We start from the raw sequence: 23,002 nt of genomic DNA, 5'->3' as shown, positions 1-23,002 counted from the left end.
ACACGAATACACACAAGAAGCAAGAACGAAGAGAGCTTCTTACACATAAATATCTTGAATATCAGTATATACACGACTTGTGTATGGGTGGAAATAATTTGGGTTATGTGAAGACATGCACAGCCAGGATCCTCCCTAGGACCACCGGCTTCACCTGCATTTCCACTTGTGCAGCAGCAACTGGAGTGAGCCTCAGTGGCTCTTTCTATCCACAATCCTTGGCAACAGTCCCTTAGACGTAACTGGCAGTCAGAATGGCACATACTTCCTCAACTGTCTGAAGAAACGATGAGCAAGGCAAATGCGGAGTTTTAGAAACAAAATCACGATTCATTTATGTACGATGAATGGGAAGCTGGATAACTGAGTGGGCCAGGCCCCCGGGAGTCGAGGGAAAGCCCGGCGTGGTGTCTGCGGCTTGGGGGCCACCAGGCGGTGGCTTGAGTGTGTGTTAGGCAGAAATTCCCGGCCCGGCGCGCTGACCTTAAACCCCAGTCCTCCTTCCACCAGATAGCGACCGGGAAACAACAATCCTGTACCATTCTACGAACGTTAGTATGTCTTCTATGTGCACTACACTCGAATACAAACGGTGGAGAGAGCAGTCCGTCAAGAAAGGCGCTGGTTAAAAGGATCCCGGCGGGCGGCGAGAGTAGGCGAAAGCCGGAAGAGTTCCCTTGACCATTCTCTAATAAGCCGACTCCTCTCCCCTGCTGCCTCCCGCAGTCGTGGGCGCCGGCGGTGCCCGGGTCACACTCGAGATCGGAGCGCTGGGCTCCAATGAAGCGTTGGCCAAGGGACGATACCATCCGGCAACAGTCGCGACCCTAGCGACCGCGGGTCGACCCCAGACCGGAAGTGACGCAGCCGCACCGAGCACTTCCGGAGCTGCGGAGACTGCTCCGCGGGAGGAAGGAGCGCGGGCCTTGACCGGCGTCGGCCCGTCGCCTCCGCCGCCGCCTCTGCGCCTGTGTCCGGTTCCTCTGCCCCGGCCCGACCCGGTCTGGCTCGCCCGGGCTCAGCGGCCACGGGCTCCGGCTCCCGGTAAGTGTGCGGCGCGGGTCGCGGCCTTGTTTACCCCGGCAGGCCGGGGAGGGGGGGTGGGCTCTCCCCGCGCCTCCCTAGACCGACCGGGGCTCCGCCTTCGTCGCCGCCCGCGAGGCCCCGGTGCCCCTGGCCGCCGGTTCCCAGTCTCAGCGCCCAGCACCGCCCGTGGAGGGGGTGGCTCAAGGCTGCGACCCGGGCGGGCGCGCGCCTGGCGTCTGTTTCCTCCTCCTGCAGTCTTTCCAGCTCCCAGAGAGGTCGGAGGCCAGTGCCTCTGACCGACTGGCGCTGGCGCATCTGGGCCCTCCCCGCCGGGCGCGCCAGGGATACGCGCCGCCTCCGGGGCTCCCCACTCTAGTCTTCATTCCGAGCCCTCGCAGTGCCACCCGTGCAGTTGGTTAACGCTCGCCTGCGAAGGGTGCCCCTGCGCGTGGGCTCCGTGTCCTCGCGGCTGCCCCTGCGCCTCGGTAGAAACGTGCGGCGTGCGGCCCAGGAGCGGCGGCGCCTCTGCCGTGTCGCCGGACGCTGCTGTGCTAGCCGTAGGAGAGACAGCGGTGTTGGCGGATGACTTCACCTCTGTACTGACTGTTGCTCTGTCCTGTAGAACTTTATGCCACAATGGACATATTCTATACTTCTGTTCTTAAGTAGGTAGCCACTAGCCACACATGTCTACTGAGCATTTTGACTTTTGGCTAGTGCGACTGAAAAAAACAAATTTTAGGTGTTTGTTTCATTTTTAAATTAAAATAGCCACATGGGGCTAGTGGCTACTGTATTAGGCAGGATAGTATAGTGTGTATGGTTTTGAAACTAAGTTACTGGTTCCTATTTTAAAAGTGTTAAGTAGTTTTCTTCGGAGATGTAGCCTTGATAAATGACCATTCAGAGCCAAATATTATGTCTAGAGTAAACATCTTCAGACTCGCCAAAGAGTGTTTTGTTCTCGTCAACTTTAAACTGAGAGAGAAGTCTTTAGTTTGGATCCTTTAGGCCAGGGAGGGTGTCACGCCTCCTGAACACGTGACTTTGGCTCTGGGGGAAAAGTAATTTCCATTATTCCTTTTCTGTCTGGGGTAGAGGGATAATATTTAACATCCAAAAGAAACCAAGGCGGTGCCATCAGTTCTGTTTATAAGGCAATAACATTCTGACCCCTTTGAGCAATGTCAACACTCTTTTGAGTAGAATTAGGGATATTTAACTTTGAAAAGATTAAAAATTAAGTTTTTATTTAAATATGGACCTAGAATACCCACAAAGTGTGAAATGACTTTCTCGTTTTTGGAGAGGAGTCTGAAGTTCTCCCCTGCTTCTTGAATATTTAGTGGGTGAGAAGCCTCTAAACTCAGATCCTGGGGAGAAATCCAGAGAAAGTGGCAAGCATGGTCTTTTGTTTCTTGTGATTCTGGAGGCATCTTTGTGGATAGTATTAAGTTCTCTGGAAGGGTGGTGCAGAGTTATGAATCCCCAAAACCAGTGGATCTGTTGGAAGTATGGACTCTGAGTAATACTGGTTGCTGGCAAGTTACTTAACCTTTTTGAACTGTAGCTTCATTCCTAAGAAGGAGATGATAGCCACTTTGTGAAGATTTAATGAGAATGAGTCAGACCTGAAATTGGCTCTCATTAAATGAGAACTAATATTGGTAGTAAAATTTTGTAGATGGGAGCAATATTTAAAAAGTTTATTTGTCCAATAAGCAGTATCTTAAATAAAAATACAGGTAAAAGAAAAAGGAGTTAAAAAAATCAGTTCTCTAATATTTTAGAAATAATCTTCCGTAATCATTGTTTGGACTTTGATTTTCATTAAATTTATATTTACCAGTCTATGTTTGAAGTTTTTTTTTTTTTTGGAAGTTATAAGTTCTGATTTTCCACGAAATCTTAAAGGATAAACAAATAGAGGGCAGCCCTGGTGGCTCAGCAGTTTAGCGCCGCCTTTGACCGGGGATGTGATCCTGGAGACCTGGGATAGAGTCTCGCATCCGGCTCCCTACATGGAGCCTGCTTCTCCCTCTGCCTGTGTCTCTGCCCCTCTCTCTCTGTGTCTCTCATGAATAAATAAATAAAATCTTAAAAAAGAAAAAAAGAAATAGACATAAGATTTCTAATTGAGTAAGCAAGTAGTATTTATTCAGTCTTGGATAGTGGGATTTGTATCTCCGAGCAGGTCAAATGGCCTTTGAACATGTCAGAAGAGGTGGCAGATGGGTGTTAATATTGCCTAGTGGGCATCCTATTGGGAACATTTTTTTATTTCAAAATAACTTTTTCGTGAGTAAGGTGAGATATGAAACATTCTGTGTTAGATTACTACCATGGAAATGACTTTATACTAAAAATCTCACTTTAAGTCTGTTGCAATTTAGTTTGTCCACTTGTATGTAACATTTAGGATTGAAATTGGGATTGTAGGGCAGCCGGGTGGCTCAGCGGTTTAGCGCCATCTTCAGTCCAGGGCGTGATCCTGGAGTCCTGGGATCAGGCTTCCTGCATGGGGCCTGTTTCTCCCTCTGCCTGTGTCTCTGCCTCTCTCTCTCTCTGTGTCTCTCATGAATAAGTAAATAAAATCTTTAAAAAAAAAAAAAAAGAAATTGTGATGGTAATTTAGGGAATCTGAACAATAGGAGAAATAAGGTAGTGGGTTTTCAAACTGAGGGAGGGAATTGGGTATCTATTTACATCACTAGTATTCCAGGTTAAATTATTATTGGCTGTTTACTTTGATGCTTTCTTTATTAGAAGGTTGTGTAACTCTTTTCATTATAATGACATATGTGTTTCTGTGGGATTTATAAGAAAATAATTTCATAGTTACTTTGGCCCCTTGCTGCTTATTCTTTTACATGTCTTTGCTTTTTAAAAAATAAATTTGCAAAACCAGGGTACTATAAATAGAATTTTCTCTTTTCATTTTAGATGGAAATTATGTGACATAGAATATTTGGGGTGACATCTGGAAAGATCTTCAAGCATTACAGGTATTTTTATTTTAAAGATTAACTTTTTCTTCTAAAGGAGAAGTACCGTACTTCATTTGTAATTAGTTGGTTCTACCATATAAGACAATTCGTTAAAAGTCAAATTGCAAAATTATATTACTGCTGTCTCATTAATATGATTTTTTTTAAAACTGAGTACTTATGGTTAGCATGTCAAACTTAGATTCACTGATATTTTTATAATATTAAAACGTGGCTCCAGGGATCCCTGGGTGGCGCAGCGGTTTGGCGCCTGCCTTTGGCCCAGGGCGCAATCCTGGAGACCTGGGATCGAATCCCATGTCGGGCTCCCGGTGCATGGAGCCTGCTTCTCCCTCTGCCTGTGTCTCTGCCTCTCTCTCTCTCTCTGTGTGACTATCATAAATAAATTTAAAAAAATTTAAAAAATAAAAAATAAAAAAAATTTAAAAATTAAAAAAAAATGTGGCTCTGTAGTACTTTGGACTGGTTACATGTTCAGCACACTTGGGATTTTTTTACACATTTATTTTAATGTATTTAATTTTTATTTTTTGTCTTAATTATGTTTTTTTTTTTTTTTTGACAGATTCTTTTTTTCTTTAAGATTATTTTATTGGGACACCTGGGTGGGTCAGCAGTTGGGCACCTGCCTTTGGCTCAGGTTGTGATCTCGGGATCCGGGATCGAGTCCTGCATCGGGCTCCCTGCGAGGAGCTTGCTTCTCCCTCTGTCTCTGCCTCTCTTCTCAGTCTGTGTCTCTCATGAATAAATAAATAAATATTTTTTTTTTAAGATTTTATTTATTTATTTGTAGAGACAGAGAGAGAGAGAGGCAGAGACACAGGCAGAGGGAAAAGCAGGCTCCATGCAGGGAGCCCGACGTGGGACTCGATCCCAGGACTCCCGGATCATGCCCTGGACTGAAGGTGGCGCTAAACCACTGAGCCACCCGGGCTGTCCTAAATAAATCTTTTAAAAAACGATTATTTTATTTATTTTAGAGAGAGAAAGTGCGCATGGTGAGAGCCCGTGGAGGGGCAGAGGGAGAGGGAGAGAATCTCAGGCAGACTCCCTGCTGATCTCACTGTCCTGAGATCTTCACCTGAACTGAAGTCAAGTGTTGGACACTTAACCTACTCAGCCACCCAGGCACTCCCTTGAGAGATTATCTATTTCAAATAGACTTTATATATACTTTTATATTTAATCTAGATTTGGCTATGAAAGTTAGTTATATACCATCCAATACAGCTGCTCTTGCATTTTAAAGTTCTATTAGCTTTTAGATTGATTTATTTATTAGCTTTTAGATTTTAAAAATTTATTAATAGAGAGCATGCACACAACTGGGGGAGGGGCAGAGGGAGAGGGAGAAGCAGGCTCCCCACTGAGCAGGAACCTAACTTGGGGCTCAATCCCAAGGCCTGAGATTGTGACCTGAGCCAGAGGCAGCTGTTTAACTAGTTTTTAGATTTAGATCACTACTTAAGGGGCACCTGAGTGGCTGTGGTTGAGCATCTGCCTTCAGCTCAGATCATGATCCTGGGGTCCTGGGATCGAGTCTCACATCAGGCTCTCCACAGGGAGCCTGTTTCTTCCTCTGCCTATGTCTCTGCCTCTCTCTGTGTCTCTCAGGAATAAATACAATCTTTAAAAAAAAAATCACTAAATACTGTTTTTTACAGATGATCTTGAACTATAGTACTTGTGCAGAAAAGTTAATGGCTATTTACCACAATCTCTGTATATCTATAGTTTTCCTTCACTATTGGATCAATTTCTTTGCATCAAAGTACCGTTTTTAAAGGATCAGTAAAATCCTTTAAAACTGGAAAAAAAAAAAAAACCTGAAAAATCACTTAACTTTGCAGACTAGAGGAGGATGTTGAAAAGCTTTGTAGCTTTTATGTTTTCTTTACTCACCATGTACCTGTTTTCTAGATATCTGAGAGTGATATTTGTGAAAGAGTGGTGTTCTTTTCATGGACATTGTAGTGGGAAGGAACTGTGTCATTTGTATACTGTCTGTGTCATTACTTAGTAGGGCATAATTAGCAAAGAGATTTTAAATTTTGGTAGCTTGGCCTTTAGGTTTCTTCCCCTGTGGGCCTCCAACTGTGGGGATGTGCCTCTTTCTTAAGGATTCCTGCAGGAAGGATAAGTCAGTGGGAATTTGACCCCTTGACATAGAGCAGACAGCCTTCCTGACTCTTTCATGCCAGGCCCTTCATGTGAAATTACCATTATTAGCTGCTTCTGCCCCTCAAGGAGAGAGTTTCTTTAGATAAGCCTGGGTAGGGAGATGATGGTGACATTTCCTATATGGGACTAGAGTTGGCATAGGCCATAATGGGGATAGGACCAGGCTATGCTATTTTATTCTTGAGTGGTTACTGTTATAATTTCTCATAGTGAAAGTAAGTAACACTAATTTTTTTCTTTTCCTTCCTTAGAAGACAAAAAACACTAATGCATTTGAGAAAGTGGTAAAGTTTGGGGGGAGGGAAAAAACTGCTTTCCTGATCTGCAACTTGGCTGGATGCTAAGATGTCTGTGGACATGAATAGCCAGGGGTCTGACAGCAATGAAGAGGACTATGACCCAAATTGTGAGGAGGAAGAAGAGGATGAGGACCCAGGGGACATAGAGGACTATTACGTGGGAGTAGCCAGTGATGTGGAGCAGCAGGGGGCCGATGCCTTTGATCCTGAGGAGTACCAGTTCACCTGCTTGACCTACAAGGAGTCCGAGGGTGCCCTCAATGAGCACATGACCAGCTTAGCCTCTGTCCTAAAGGTGAGCAGTGTTGTCAATTTCAAGTGTAATTTACCCTAATTAAATCTAAATATGAGCTGTTGCTAACTGATGTCTCCTCCACATTGATTGATTGAATGGCGCTGTAAGTGAAACCAAATTTAGGTATATGTTGGATTGGTTGGACACATTTAATGCTTTACCTTGTTTTCTAAAATATGCATATTTAAGACCCTCAAATTCCTAACCATTAAGGATTAGAAAGGAAGAATGGGATAGATTCAGGATAGATTGGAAGTACACTGAAGCAGAATTATGTAGGTTAACACTGGTTTCAGAAAGTGAGTCTTATGAAACTTTATGAGATAAGATATAATTAGCCTCAGAATCACCATCCTGTACACAACTATGTGTGAGTTTCTGGCAGATGTCTTGAGAGGTGCCCAGGGTGTGCCCTGAATAATCGGTGCCTCTGGTCTGATTGAACTCCGTTGTTTCATGTGCTAATGTCTAATGTTGAAAGAGATTTTAGCTTGTATCTCCTTGATTTTGGGGGTGTTCTATGGAAATTTTAAAGAGTTGTTTATTCCTGCAAAAATCTTATTTTTAACAATTAAGCTAGCATGTTTTTCATTCTTGCACTTCAGGCCGGTTATTGTCTTCACCATGTATGTTTCGTGCTATGCAATATTAGACTAGTACATAGTATACTCACATAAAACATTGTGTACTATGAATATTTTTATGGGCATTTAGACAATATCCCAGCATGTTTCTTTCTCTTCTGCTGTTGGCCATTATGTGAAAGTGGGGCCATTTCTCTTATTTCACTGTTTTCACTGCCCTTTCTTCAGGAACTGTTATATTGATCTTGTTAATCTGTTTAAAGTGAAGGTCAAGGACACTTTGGCATGATTTAATCCACATAATTTTCTTGTTATTTAAATGAAAGTAACTAAGGTGTGTTGTGTGTGATTTCTATAAAAGCTGCTTTATCTACTATTACCTACTATTTTATCTATTTTAGGGATCTCCCCCACCCCATCCCCCCACCCCCCCATAGTCAGCAAAGATTCACTAATACCTTGGATTTAGATACTCAGGGCTTTATTAGCAGCTATTGGGAAGTTAAAATATACAGCTTTTTTTGTGATTTGCTCCTGGAAGTATTGCAGACTTCCTCTCCTTGTGTTCAGCAAAAAATTGAAGAACGGAGACCCATTGGAACCTCTGGATTTGGGATTTCCACACTATAGCTTTAGCAAAGCTACTAGGACCTCTGTTTCTAGAGGTCATTTCCCTGATAGAAAAGGCATCAGATCTCTTCCTCACAAACACCTTTTTATCTGGTCAGCTAGTTTCTTTTGCTTTAACTGTATTGTCAGGTCATACACAGTGTTGGTATTTATTTGTTTGCTTATTTATTTATAGTGTTGGTATTTAAAATTAGAAAAGGTATCATCAGGTGTGTGGCTATATGCTGGACAGTATCAGTTGACTAAGTTCATCAGATGTTCTCATCTATGCATAAGAATTATGTTTGTCGGGGATCCCTGGGTGGCTCAGTGGCTTGGCGCCTGCCTTTGGCCCAGGGCACGATCCTGGAGTCCCGGGATCGAGTCCTGCATCGGGCTCCCGGCATGGAGCCTGCTTCTCCCTCTGCCTGTGTCTCTGCCTCTCTCTCTCTCTCTCTCTCTCTCATAAATAAATAAATAAATCTTAAAAAAAAAAAAAAAAAGAATTGTGTTTGTCAGGCCCTCTGTGCCTACTTTCCTACCCTGTAAGAGACGATTGAGGAGCCCAGAAACCTATCCTCATTTTTTTAAAATTGTGGTAAAATACATGTAACATAACATTTACCATTTTACATTCTTCCTTATTATTAAGCTAATTCAGGGTCAGCCCTCTGAAAAGTCTTTTGCTGCCTCACTTTTTATCCCCTCAGGGCTCCTTCAGAGTCTAGCTTGTACTTTTCCCCCAAGTAAGCTTTCTTGAGACCCTGCAACACAGTGGTTGTACCCTCCTTTGTTCTCAGTGCCTGAACATTACAACTCATGTATATTAGAGCACATACTGCAGTCTTTGAACAGCTTTATGTTTTACCTTTTTGTGTATTTTTGCATGATCTCTCCAACTAGATTGTCACTTCATGGAGGGCACAAACTGCTTTATACATTTTCTTCCCCATCATTCCTGTCACAGTGTTTCCTCCTTAATAGTGTTGAATAATTTCATGGATACCATGAATTTTGTCAGCTGTTGATAACAATAGCTGATGCTGTTGGTGTGAGTCAGATTTGTACCTCTGCTGTACATCTCTGCTGTCATGAAAAGGCATTGTTCTGACCGTCAAGAGCATGAAAAGAAGGAGCAAAAAGAACTTGGTATAGAGATGAAGAAATAAAAAGAAAGTTGAAACACAAGGAAAGGATTAAAGAGAAAAATGGGGCAAAGGGGGGGAAAATAGTCCATGAAAATTTAGATCACAGTAAAAGATTTTTCCCCCTCCCTAGACCTCACTGAGAAACATGCTAATAACCATTTTCTTTCTGGGGCTGGGCAGCAAGGGTCCTGGCTCTTTTGGTGGCTTGGCTGCACATAAAGGGACTCAGTGATATTTTAAGTAGTTCAGGAAGAGACTAGACAAAAATAGCCTGGTTGAGAGTAAAAGAGAGGGATCACATACAATCTTCCTTTTTCAGTCTGGATAAAAACTAATGTTTTTATTTTTGTAATTAATATCTTATGGGACGGGAGGGCTGCATTTATAGAATGGTGTTTATTGGTGCTTTGGCTCTTCTAGCTCCCCTGTTGCATGTGTATCTGAGAGTGGAGATTAATGGTGATCATTCAGATTACTACTGATGTCCCCTATTGGTCATGGTGCTGTTTGTACAATTCTGCGACATATTGAAATATTTAATTCTTTCATATGATTTAGGTGTTATTTGGCTGGTAGAAAATATGACATGTTTGTGGTTTAAAATTATAGCCATATGAACAGTTGTTTATGAATGGAAGCTAAGTTTGAGGACTGGCTCGACTTTTTCACTGATAGTCATGTCTGTTTTATTTGTTTTGGTTGTGTGTTGGCAGTTGCCCATGGATGAGCTGTTGTCCAGCATAAAATTGACCCTTTTATTGCCTTTTGAGATTTGATATCTCTTAAATATTAAAATTCCAATTGGGCACTGGGTTTTTGGTTTAGTGAAGGCCCTTGGTGTCAGGGTAACTTCCTATATGTGTTGTGAGACAAATCCCATGAATTAGATCATTAATTGAGAAAGGAGACTGCCCAGGAAATCAGATTAAGGGCTAAGAACAGACAACAGAGAAAATGCTTATCTGGTATTGTGAGGAAACTACTGGTTTTCAAATATGGCAAAACGGAAGCATTGTTTTTAGAATGAACTATCATCTTACACAGATAGAATACAATTGACCCTTGAACAATGGTGGGGATTAGGGGTGCCAACCCCACACTGCCAAGAATCCATTTATAACTTTCTTGACTCCTCCAAAACTTTTTTTTTTTTTTTAAGATTTTATTTATTTACTCGTGAGAGAGAGAGAGAAGAGAGGCAGAGGGAGAGAGACACAGGCAGAGGGAGAAACAAGCTCCATGCAGGTAGCCCAGTGTGGGACTCCATCCTGGGTCTCCAAGATCACACCCTGGACTCAGGGCGGTGCTAAACCGCTGAGCCACCTGGGCTGCCCTCCCCCAAAACTTAATACTAGTAGTTTACTGTTGATTGGAAGCCTTACCAATAGCAGAAACAGTCAATTAACACATGTTCTGTATGTTAGATGTATTATATACTGGATTCTTACAATAAAATAAGATGATGAAAAGAAAATGTTAAAATCATAAGGAAAAGACATTTACGGTATTACATTGTAAAAGATTTGTACGTAAGTGGCTCTGTGCAGTTTAAACCCATGTTGTTCAAGTATCAACTGTAGTCATTAGAGGTTAGATGATTGCCAGGTGAGATATGATGTTATAGAAGGGGGAAAAAATCTCTGACAAATATTTTGTAGTGATTATGTATGTCTTAAGGAAAGTCTTTAAGGAAAACAAAGTTCTCTTTTTAAAACACTTTATTTTTATATGAAACTCACACAAAGATTATTTGAGTGTTATTGTTATAGATCTAAGTTATAGATGAGATAGGCCTTTTCTAGTAATAACAGCCATTTTTATTGCAAAATGTGCAGTAGTTAGTCAAGAAGAATTTTGGCTTCAGTGAATCCTATTAGTACTATTCTATGAAACTCCTGAGGCATTTGCTATCAGACTGCTCAGAAAGGGATCAGCCTCAGGCTGGCTTTTATTTATGATGGGCCAGAGGAGTCTCCCACAGGCTTTGCTCCTCCTGTCAGCAACACGTTAGGATGTGGGCAGGAGAGGAGTGTGGTTCAGGACCCTACCCAAATGCATAAGAAAGAAGAAATAATTCCACTTTAGGCTAGATCTGGTCTAATGGGACAAAAGTGAGCTATCAGCTCTGTGTTATGGGAGAACCTTGAGGTGGAGTGGAAGGGCAGTGAATCCAAGCCCAATGGGTCAGTAAGCCGTGGAGGCAGACAAGTTACCTTCTAAGCTAGAGTGGGAGACTAAGAGTACAGGCTAAAGGGAGTAAAATGTGGAAGATTGTGAATGCAACCTGAGATCTCTTTACTACTGGAGGAAAGGAACAGATTTCTTTAAACTTCTTCAGTGCTGAATTGCAGTGTTCACTTCTTAAGCCTGGGTGTTCCTCAGATGGGATTGGAGAAATAAGCTGGTTATAATGAGCACTTTTACTACAATTCTTGCTTTATGAATTGCTGTGTTAACTACAGTAGAGCTGGGAAAATGTTACGTAGAATACTTTATTTTGCCACTCCCTTGCTTGAATTTATTTTAAATCTAGTGTTTGATATTCAGCAAAATGTGGCTGGAAAATCTCTTTTATGACTCTTCTTCGGTGGATCATTTTTCCTCTTTGTGGATGAAGCATAATTAGTTTTCAGGGCTTCTGACTTGAAGTATGGAAGTCTTTATAGTCTCATGATCAAAACAGTCTTGTTTCTATGCATTTGTTACTGGTAACGTGAGTAATTGATGTTCTTCACGGAATACCTTATACTTAGTCTTTCGTTTAAGTGGCACCAAGTTTCTATATAATATCTGGAAAGCATTTTAATTTTACTTACTAAATCAACTTTTTTGTATTTTGATATAGTGGGATTTTAGACCTTTTTATTTGCATATTTGTTAATGGCAATTATTATTTTTTTTTTATTACTATCAATGGGAAAGTATCCTCAAGTTGGGCCTGGTAGTGTTTGTGTGCTGAGCAGCCATCTGATTTCTATTTTTATGACCTGATGTCAGGTTTCTTTGCATGCCTGTATCTCAGTAGAATCTAGATTAAATTCCTGTGTTTGAAATAGTTGGTTGTTAGTGGGTGTGTTGACATAATTCATGATGCTTTAGTTTGGAAATCTGATGTTTGTTTTACTATGTACAAATTTATTTTTTAAAGGGAGATGAAGAATGTCCAGAGTGACATTGAGAATTGCCTAAGTACAACTAGTGTTCCAGTTGTCCCTATCTTGCCAATTTAGAAAGGTTATTGTCATCTTTGACTGTGTGCTCACTGAACACCTGGCACCACACACAACATGTTTATGGCCTTCCAGAAAAGAAGCTCTTCATCAGATTGAAGGCCAGCATTCATTCTAGTCTTTTTCTTTTGCTTTCACACTATCATAGGAACCATGTGTGATCAAGGGGTGATTTTATTTTAAGATTTATTTTAGAGAGAGAAAGAGAGAGCACAAACAGGGAGAGGGGCAAAGAGAGAGGGAGAGAATCCCAAGCAGGACTCCCTGCCTAGCTGACTACACAGACCTCAACTCCATGACCCCAAGATCACCACCCAAGCTGAAATCAAAAGTTGGCTGATCAACCAGCTGAGCCACCTAGGCACCCCCTCAAGGGGTGATTTTAATCTACATTTGTGTTCTAATCCTGAACTTATTTATATTTAACCTTTTATTGTTGAGCTGTTACTATGGTACTTAAAGAAAAAATATCTTTCATAATTCCATTAACCTAAAATAAAAGTTTTGTTCCTTGCTTAGAATCCTTCAGGTCTTACCCATATTCATACATAATATTACTGTGCTTCAATTCATTCAACCAATATTTATTGAGCTCTTATTATGTGGTAGGCACTGGAAAAATAGCATCGAACAACATAGATGGTCCCTGCCCTAGTTGATGTTACATTCTAATAATTGTTATGTACATGTATTTTTATATTCTGCTTTTTTCTTATATGTAGGCATGCCTCAGAAATCTTGCAGGTTGGGTTTCAAGACCACTGTAATAAAGCAAATATCACAATAAAGCAAGTCAAATGAATTTTTTTGTTTTCCAGTGCATATAAAAGTTATGTTTACACTATACCGTAGTCTAAGTATGCAGTAGTATTGTGTCTATAAAATAGTGTGAATACCTTAATTAAAAAATATCTTATTAAAAAGAAAAAAAATACCTTATTGCTAAAAAAATGCTAACCATTACCTGAGCTTTCAGTGAGTTGTAGTTAACTTGTCATAGATCACTATAACAAGTATAATAATAATGAAAAAATTTGAAGTATGGCAGGAGTTACCAAAATGTGACACAGAGACCTGAAGTAAAGCAAATGCTAGTAGAAAAGTGGTACCAGTAGAGTTACTTGATGCAGAGTTACCACAAATCTTCGACTTATTAAAAAATACAGTATCTGCAAAGTACAATGAATGAAATGAGGTATGCCTGTATTTCAAGTATTTCCCCATTTTTACTTCATTCTCATAAATCACTTTAAATGGCTGAATATCAAACCATATTACTGAGGCATAATTTGCTCAAACTTTCACCATTGGGCATTTAGGTAAGTACTTATGTGTTGCAGTTCTTGGGGACTGGTTGTATTGCTATGAACATGAATGTGGCCTTTTTATCTGTGGGGCCTTGGCCAGAGCCTGGGCTAGTGATCAGATGGTTGGGCTCCATTCCCTTTTTTTGCCATTTAATATAGTGTGACCTTGGGCAAGTTCCTCAACATCTGTAAGATTCAATTTTCTCATCTGTAAAATGATAATACCTCTTTCACAGCATTAAATGAGATAATGTAAAGTGCCTGGTGCATGAAACAAATGGTCATGGTAGAGGCAGGGCAGGTACAGATCAGTGGGATAGTTACTTTCACGTTTGCTGTGATTCCTTAGAACACATCAGAATTGTGCATTTTCAATTATAGGGTAAAAGCCACATTGAAGAAGGTTCTAGGTGATATATTGCTGATGATGTCTCTGAGTATGCATGTGGTAGATGGATCATGTACTTTGGATTTTATTTATTTAGTTAGTTAATTAGTTGCCTTTATTGGAAGCCTCTGGTTCCTTTTTCCTGGGTCCCACTAATAAGAAAAGTAAAAATAGCACAAAATGAATTTTGAATTGGAACCAGGAAAAGAATGCAGGGGAGCATAGTACCTGTCTGTTATTTCTACATTTTTGGTTGACTGCAGTGTTTGATCTTGGGCCTGCATTGACAGCACTAATTAATGAAGTACTTGGTTGATTTTGGAGTTCTTATTATTTGGGCATCTCCTTACTTTTCTTCAACTTGTGCTCTGTTCCATTCCCCCTCACCCCCATTTTTTTTACTTTAGCCTTTCCCCTGCTGCCTTAGGAAAAGTTTGAGATTAGATTTCTCTGCCTGAAAGAGGGAAGTGTTAAGGAAAGATTTGAGACAGGTACAGAGTGAAATACAGGAAGCTTCTCATCTTGTTCTTCCTAAGATGTGTTTGCCCTGTGGCTTGATTACTCAAATTGACATGAATTGTCAGAATATGAAGCTTATGTTGTGTTCCCTTTTTTTGAACTGTCATGAAGCTTTATACACATGAAATGGTTTTACTGTGAAAACCACAAGTTATCAACCATAGACAGAAAAATGCAAGGAAAGTGAGCAAAAGGTTGGTTTGGAGAGTTTAGAACAGAGCTGTTCTTACAGACATGAACAAAGAGTGGTCTCCATCTGGGAAAGTTGCTCTCTTTGACTAGCAATTTCGTTCTTGGCCAGTACATGCTCTACCCATTCTCATTCCTTTTATCCCTTATTTTAGGCTCTCCCCATCGTTTTGTAGAATCTGTAGATTCTGCCTTGGCTCCTTTTACAAGAAATAACTCCAATGCCATCAAACTTAGCTTCCTGGATTCTCTGTCTTGATTGGTGATACCACCATTCACCAAGCTGGAAGCTGAGGATCTCCCCCGACTCCCTTTTCCCACAAAGCCTTCCCTGTTCCCTTGGCAGAGTTGGACATTCCTGTCTCTGTACTACTCTGTGCATATTTCTTGCTGTGTATTTATGCTGATTAGAAACTGGGATATCTGGATGGCTCTGTGGTTAAGCGTCTGCCTTCATCTCAAGGTGTGATCCTGGAGGCTCAGGATCAAGTCCCACATCAGCTCCCTGCATGGAGTCTGCTTCTCCCTCTGCCTGTGTCTCTGCTTCTCTCTCTCTGTGTCTCTCTCATGAATAAATAAATAAAATTAAAAAAAAAAAAAAACAACTGTTGTTTGTAAGCCAGGGTTTAAACTCTTTGACAGTTGCTTGTTGTTGATCTAAGCTAGGTTTATAAATGCAAAAGTTGAGAATTTAATCCCAGACCTCTATTTCTGTATTCTCCCATTTGTAAATAGAAGGTATACTGGTCAAAGGACTTCCATGAAGCTGAGTGAATTCTAAACAGAGACAGTATATACCTCATAGATGTGTGGTTTCCAGCTTAGTGTGCATCTTAGAATTAGTTTTGTCAATTTTGATACAGAAACCTGAACTTCGGGATCCCTGGGTGGCACAGCGGTTTGGCGCCTGCCTTTGGCCCAGGGCGCGATCCTGGAGACCCGGGATCGAATCCCACGTCGGGCTCCCTGCATGGAGCCTGCTTCTCCCTCTGCCTGTGTCTCTGCCTCTCTGTCTCTCTCTGTGTAACTATCATGAATAAATAAATAAAATCTTTAAAAAAAAAAAAAAAAAGAAACCTGAACTTCATGCAGACATAATAAAACAAAATCTTCAGAGGCAAGGTAAGAAATTATACATTATATTCATGTGGAGAATTCATGTGGAAGTGCAAAAGAATTGTGAAACAATTATTAAAGCGAGGAGGAAAGAGTGTGTCCTTTCTTTGGCTGCTGAAACGATGTGTCCAATGTTCAGAGCGTACTGGTTTCATGACTGGAGTGGGATTAGGATAAAGACACCCACGTATACTGGCAAGTTGGATAGGTTTCCTGTATTTTTTTTCCTGTAATATTTTTGATGTCTAACGGTAACTTTCTATGTAATTGGTTATCGAGATAAAAGCGGGTTCTTTGGTCCATGTTGATAATGAGTAGCCATAAAAATGACTAATAATATCTGCAATCATAAATACAATGTGAATGTTTTAAAAGTTTTGAATTTTATGATCCAGAACACATCAGACCTTTTTTTGAAGGTGTGTTAACATTGGCTTCTGCTGCAAGATGGTTGGCTCCCCTCACATACCTTTGTCCCCCCTCCATTTGTCTTTGTTTGTTTGATATTCAGATGTCTGTAACGGTTTTATTTGCAACAGCCAAAAACTGGTAACAACCCAAATATCCACAAACAGATGAATAAACAAATAGTGGCATGCCTATTAAACAACATATCTCTCAGCAGTATAAAAAGTGAATGGCTCATAAGCCTCATTGGTAAATCCCAAAATAGTATGCTGCATGAGGGAAAAGAGTAAATATTTTATGATTTATTTATTTTTTTTATGATTTCAGTCATAAAATTCTAGAAAATGAAAACCCATTGTGAAGTAAAGTGAATCAGTGAGACGCCTGGTTGAGTGTCTGTCTTTGGGTCAGGGCGTGGTCCTAGGGTTCTGGGATGAGTCCCGCATCGGACTCCCTGTGGGGAGCCTGCTTCTCCCTCTGCCTATGTCTCTGCCTCAATCTCTGTCTCTCATGGATAAATAAATAAAATCTTAAAAAAAAAAAAAAAAAAAAAAGGTAGGGCAGCCCAGGTGGCTCAGCAGTTTAGCACCGCCTTCAGCCCAATGATCCTGGAGACCCGGGATCTCGAGTCCCACATCGGGCTGCCTGCATGGAGCCCGCTTCTCCCTCTGCTTGTGTCTCTGCCTCTCTCTCTCTCTCTCTCTCTCCTCTCTGTGTTTCTCATGAATAAATAAATAAAATCTTAAAAAAAAAAAAAAGTAAATCAGTGGTTGGAGAGTTGGGGAAGGCACAGAGAGATTATGAAGAGCATGAGGTAAATTTAGAGGTAGTTTTCGATTTTGAAATATGAAAATGAAAGTAAAGGTGTATGTATTCATGTTATAAACTCATAACACAACAAAGAGAGTAGGTTGAGGTGACTGGCATGTGAGGACCTTACACACAGGAGCCAGTTTGTCCAGCAGATCTTTGAAGAGATTGTGGGCTCTGATTTGACTGGCAAAGGCTGGAAGAGATAAATGAATTGTAAATCAGGGGATTAATTAAAGATTTCTTTTTTTTTTTTTAAGATTTTATTTATTCATGAGACACAGAGAGAGAGAGGGGCAGAGACATAGGCAGAGAGAGAAACAGGCTCCATGCAGGGAACCTGACATGGGACTTGATCCCAGAACTCCAGGATCACACCCTGAGCCAAACGTAGACACTCAACCACTGAGCCACCCCGTTGTCCCAAATTAAAGGTTTCTATATAAAATAGTCAACCATGCCCTCACTGGGTTTCTAGGCAAATAATCTGCTTATTTTTGAGACATAGCATAACCCGGAGAGAAAGAGGGCCCTAAGAGAGTGTGAGATTGGACTGACTTCATTGGTCACTTTGAGGACTCTTGCGTCTTATTTATAAGCTTCCTCTAATTAAGCACCCTAAAAATAAAAGCCTGTCAGTTGACAGATTTTGTCCACATACAGAGTTAGGATTCATTTTCCTGAATGAACCTCCTCCCCTTTTAAAATTGTAATATTCACATAAAATTAACCATGTTAAAGTTGAAATTCGAGATGCCTGGGTGGCTCAGTGGTTGAGGATCTGCCTTTGGCACAGGTTGTGATTGAGTCCCACATTGGGCTCCACACGGGGAGCCTGCTTCTCCCCCTGCCTATGTCTCTGCTTCTCTCTGTGTGTCGCTCATGAATAAATAGATAAAATATTTTTAAAAATTAAAAAAAATAAAGTTGAAATTCAGTGGCATTTACTACATTCACAGTGTGCAACCGTAATCTCCATCAAGTTCCAGAGCATGTTCATTACCCAAAAGGAAACCTGGTACCCATTAAACAGTTCTTTCCCAATCTCCCCAGCACCAGGCAACCACTAATCTGCTTTTTGTCTCTATGGATTTACCTATTCCGAATATGTCACATAAAGGGATTCATGCAGTATGTGATCTTTTGTGTCTGGGTGTTTTCACTTAGCATGATGTTTTTGAGGTTCATCGAAGTTACAGCATTTATCCCTACTTCATTCCCCCTCTTTTTGGTGACCCTTTGTTTTTAACCAAGAATCACCAGACATTTGAGGAAAACATGCAGAGTGGAAGAGAAATAGGAAAAATTGATCTGAGTTGAAACAGACCAGTAGATGATTTTGCTTGTTTTTAAAAGCACACTATTTAGTATTATTCAAGAAGATACAGCATGCATCAAACAATCAGAGATGCCATCTGGAAGAAAATGTCAAAATAAAAAAGCTCACGGAGACAAATTATACGTTTGCCAAGTTAAAAAATATTCTGTAGATCAGAAGATAAACTCAAGAAAATCTCAATATAAAGCCAAAATACAGCCAAAAATTGATACAGAAGAAAGAGACATAGAGGATCCATCCAGAGATCATAATCTACCAGAATTTTAGGGAAGTGAAAACAAAAAATTGAAAGGAAGGAAATATTTAAAAGTATAATAAGAAAATTTCCTGGGCAGCCCAGGTGGCTCAGTGGTTTAGTGCTGCCTTCAGCCGGGGCGTGATCCTGGAGTCCTGGGATCAAGTCCCACATCAGGCTCTCTGCACGGAGCCTGCTTCTCCCTCTGCCTGTGTCTCTGCCTCTCTCTCTGTGTCTCTCATGAATAAATAAATAAAATCTTAAAAAAAAATTTCCAGAATCTAAAGAGGAGCATTCTTCATTTTGAAAGATTGTACCCATTGCCCAGAAGAATAAAGACCCACTGCTGGAATTGTCACTGTGAAATTTCAGAAAAACAAGAATAGAAGAAAACCCTGAAAGTTTCCATAAAGATACACTGGGTCTTCTAAAACAAATGGTTTCAGATGTGTCATCCTCAACAATGACAATCAGAAGGCCATGGAGCAGCAGTCGTCCAAGTCCTGAGAGAGAATGATTTTGAACCTAGAATTCTGTTATAGCAAAATACACTTGTTTTCAGATGTACAGGGACTCCCGAAATTTCCTCTCCTTATACCTTTTCTGAAGCAGTTACTTGCAGATGAAAAATCAAAAAAGAAAATATTCAAGAAATGGTTGAACTAACCTAATAGTGCAATGAAAAGTATCATGTTGGGACACCTGGGTGGCTCAGTGGTTGGGCGTCTGCCTTGGGCTCAGATTCTGATCCCATGATCCAGGATCAAGTCCCTCATCCGGCTCCCCAAAGGGAGCCTGCTTCTCCCTCTGCCTGTGTCTCTGCTTCTCTCTCCATGTCTCTCATGAATAAATAAATAAAATATATATCTTTTAAAGTATCGTGTTACCTGTACAACAGGAACTCTGTTTTACCCTAGAAAGTAGCCAAGCCAAATTTGAACACAGGTTTGGTGGGATCCAAGAAAAATTTATTCAGGAATAAGAATGAGTAGATTCCAAGCAATAGATAAAATAGAGAAGCTGGAAGATAGTTGGAATACAGTGAAGAAACCATTACAGAGTTGTAAAGAACTCTTTACAAGGGGCGAGGGAATTAGAATTCCTATGCAAGGCAGAAAAATTCTGTGCAAAAAATTGTAAGCCAAATATAAATCAAACACATAAGTGGCACAAAGTATAAATGATTGGTGGCGACTTAATAGAGATAATATATTTGTACCTAATGTGTGAATATCCTTCTTTGAATGGCCCAAGGATGGTGACTTTGGAAACACAAGGAGGAAAATGCAGTTCCGGTCCTGTAAACGATATTTTAAAGTTGCAAAGGTAACTGAAGGAACTGAAAATAGTAATTTAAATATAGAAAGGTTGGGGCTGAGAAGGGGGAGGTAGGGAGTAGTATAAGTAAACTAAATCTGCTAGAGAATTATGGGTATGCTTAATGATGATGACAACCAAAACCGGTAGAGATTTCTCCTGGGTAGGAAGACTGGGAACCTGGGGAGGAATGGGGTTGCAGGTATTGTTCCTTTTCATCAAAGTGCTTTTTATGAACCATTTGATTTTCTTTGTTCATTGGTAATTGGGATAGATTAAGAACTTGTTGATTCCCAATAAACAAGTGTTTCCTGAGTGTCTTCTGTTGTTTTAACTTTTAGATAGATGCTGAGAGCTAAGGAAAAAATAGTTTGACCTCTACCATAACATAATTTTAAGATCTCTTTGCCTTTAGTTTCTGCTACTTCTTTTTTTAGAACGGTGAGAGAGGAGATATAAGAAATCTTTTTCTACTTCTGTTTCATATTTTCTAATATATCCACTAAGTGTACCACTTTATCTTGATCTGTTGAAAAACTTAAAGTAGCTTCTTCAGACTTCAGCCTGAGCTCCTTCCTGTTTCCCCTCTCCCTAACTCATATTTTTGTCTCCTCAATGTACTGTAAGCATCTCTGCCCTTCAGAACTCTCTACAAACTCTCAGAAGACCTCTTGTCCTTTCGTTTTTTATTTTTTATATTTTTTAACCTTCCTCACAGGAGCTATATCTGGCCTCTTCCTGCATCACCTGAATGCTTGAAAGATCTTGATGTCTCTCTGGGTTCTGGAGGAGAATGTGGGTGTGCAGTGACAGAGGATAGTGTTAGCATGTAGGACTTAGTACTGGTGCTGGCATTGTTCCAGTTGCTTGGGTATGGCAGAGAAGGGAAATTATTTCAAATCTCTGTCCTCAAGGGGCTTCCATTTCTGATGGAATTATAAGAAAGGTTATAAAAATAGCATTAATGTTTTAAACATAGCTAAGGCCAGCAATCTGTAGCTGTTTTTGAAATATATTCTTGGAGTCTATGGCTCTACAGTAAGATATGCTAGCCTCTGAGATACCCTCTAGGGAAGAGTGGGAACATGAATGGTAGTGCCAAGATAGTATTTGGTATTCCCTCTTATTATGCCTCTTCACAGTAGCAGTAGTTACAAGAGGCAGAGCATTATTTGAAATCTTTTTTTTTTTTTAAGATTTTATTTATTTATTCATAGAGACACAGAGAGAAAGACAGAGACACAGGCAGAGGGAGAAGGAGGCTCCATGCAGAGAGCCTGACTGACTCGATCCAGGGTCTCTAGGATCATGCCCCCAGCTGCAGGCGGCGCTAAACTGCGGCGCTACCGGGGCTGCCCTGAAATCATTTTTGGACAAGATGGGCTGTGGCTGCATGAACATGGTAGATTTGGCTTTTAATCCTAGTATATGCAGTTCATTGGATGTCAGCTCCTGTCTGCATTTCTTTGGGTTGTGGTTATTGGATATGGCCTTGGTTCACAAAAAATGGTGGTCATTCTGCTTGTATGGCACCCCCTGGAAAACTCTCAGAATTCTAGTAGGGGCTTAACCAGTCTTGTACTAACTGCTTTCTAGAGGTTTTTCATTAAAATGTACACCCTAAAAGATAGGCTGGGATTTACTGCATGATAATGTAGCAGGTAATGGATAGATGAGGTACGGATAGAGTAGACTGGGCCATGAGTTGATGTTGGAGCTGGGTTACAGGTACAAGGTTTTCATCATACTCTTCATTTTTGTAGATGCTTGGAATTTTTCATAGTAAAAAAGTACCGTCATGGTCAAGGATGATGGCTCATATTTTTGCTTTATTGCATTTTGCATAAATAACTTTTTATTTAGTGAGGTCTTTGGGGGTTTTGTATTTATTTTAATGATTGGAGACAGAACTGAGTTAAGGTTAGACTGGAGAGAAACCTTCAGATTTTTTTAAAGCATGAATACCATGGGTACCTCTATTACAAGTCAGCCTTCCTTTCACAGAGGCCTGTAAAGAAAAAGTGAAAGGAAGAATTGTCATCAGGAGCCAGAGAGCTGACCTCGTAGAAGCTGAGAATATGTAGATAAGAAGTATGGGAGAAAGGAAGGCCCATCACTTAAATTAGACTGTAGGGGTGAGCCTTGCCTAAGGTCAGAGACCTGGTACACCCCACTATCACCACTACTGCTGCTGATTTTGTCCCATTCTAGGGTGATGTTCACCTACTCCTTTGTCTCTGTGCTTTAACCTTGTTTCTTCCTCTTATCCCTTTAGTACCTTCTCACTCCACCCCCTACCCTCCAAGACCTGAATTCATCCATCTTGATCTCCATAGGCTAGCTTTCCTATATCATGTCCCCTTCTACCTTAGACCCAGAAGCTCACCCACAATTCACTCCTTTCCTTCATCTCTGCTGTTTAGTGAATTACCATTAGTGTTTATTAACAAATGTGATTGGACCACGAAGTGGCTTAACACAGGCTGAGGCATCGAGACCCAATCGTGTAGCCTTAAAATTTTTCAGGCAGTTGGCAAGTAAGAATTCTAAATAAAAATTGAAACTACCACCTGTATTTTTTCAGGCCGTTGATGCTCACTGCCATCAGCTGCATCCTCCCTATGGCACTGGTAAGTGTGGGAAGGGCTGGTGACAGTTTTGGTGGGCTGCTGGATTTCTTTTTTCTGGGGGAAAGATCTATTTGCAAGCTGTGTTATTAACTTGTCCCCAAGGGCTGGACAGCTTGAACCAGCTGTAGGAGACTAAAAAGAGGAAGAAGCAACTGACCGTGCTTAGAGGTTTTCTTGGGCAACTGTTGTCCATAGCAGAGTCTATTCACTGTGTACCTTGGTCCTTACATAAAATTAGCACATTCTATGCATTATTTTGAGTAATAAACATACTATCCAAGTGCTCTGGGATGTCAAGTAGTAACTGTTAAATACCTGAAACTTAAAACATTTTTTCCAAAGGTGGCTCTTGGCTGTGTATTAG

At 40.7% G+C, this 23,002-nt stretch overlaps 1 protein-coding gene across 5 annotated transcripts in view; it reads left to right on the top strand.

Annotated features, from left to right (window-relative positions):
• The first annotated feature begins 873 nt into the window (after window positions 1-873).
• ARIH2 (ariadne RBR E3 ubiquitin protein ligase 2) overlaps window positions 874-23,002 on the top strand; it is a 51,791-nt gene continuing 29,662 nt past the window's right edge. The window contains exons 1-3 of one of the 5 annotated variants that reach the window (XM_025455777.3): window positions 874-1,044; window positions 3,970-4,031; window positions 6,467-6,809. In XM_025455777.3, the coding sequence (XP_025311562.1) occupies window positions 6,561-6,809 (249 nt within the window). In that variant the 5' untranslated portion in view covers window positions 874-1,044; window positions 3,970-4,031; window positions 6,467-6,560. Of the gene's footprint in view, window positions 1,045-1,149; window positions 1,692-3,969; window positions 4,032-6,466; window positions 6,810-19,945; window positions 20,018-22,592; window positions 22,639-23,002 lie in introns of those variants that run through there. The other 4 variants (XM_025455775.3, XM_025455776.3, XM_049097987.1 and 1 more) reach the window with 4 other exon arrangements.

Source organism: Canis lupus, chromosome 20 (genome assembly GCF_003254725.2).
Source record: "Canis lupus dingo isolate Sandy chromosome 20, ASM325472v2, whole genome shotgun sequence".
Taxonomy (NCBI): Eukaryota; Metazoa; Chordata; class Mammalia; order Carnivora; family Canidae; genus Canis; species Canis lupus.
The sequence above is the reverse complement of the archived record's forward strand: the minus strand, read 5'-3'. Positions and strand labels throughout refer to the sequence as shown.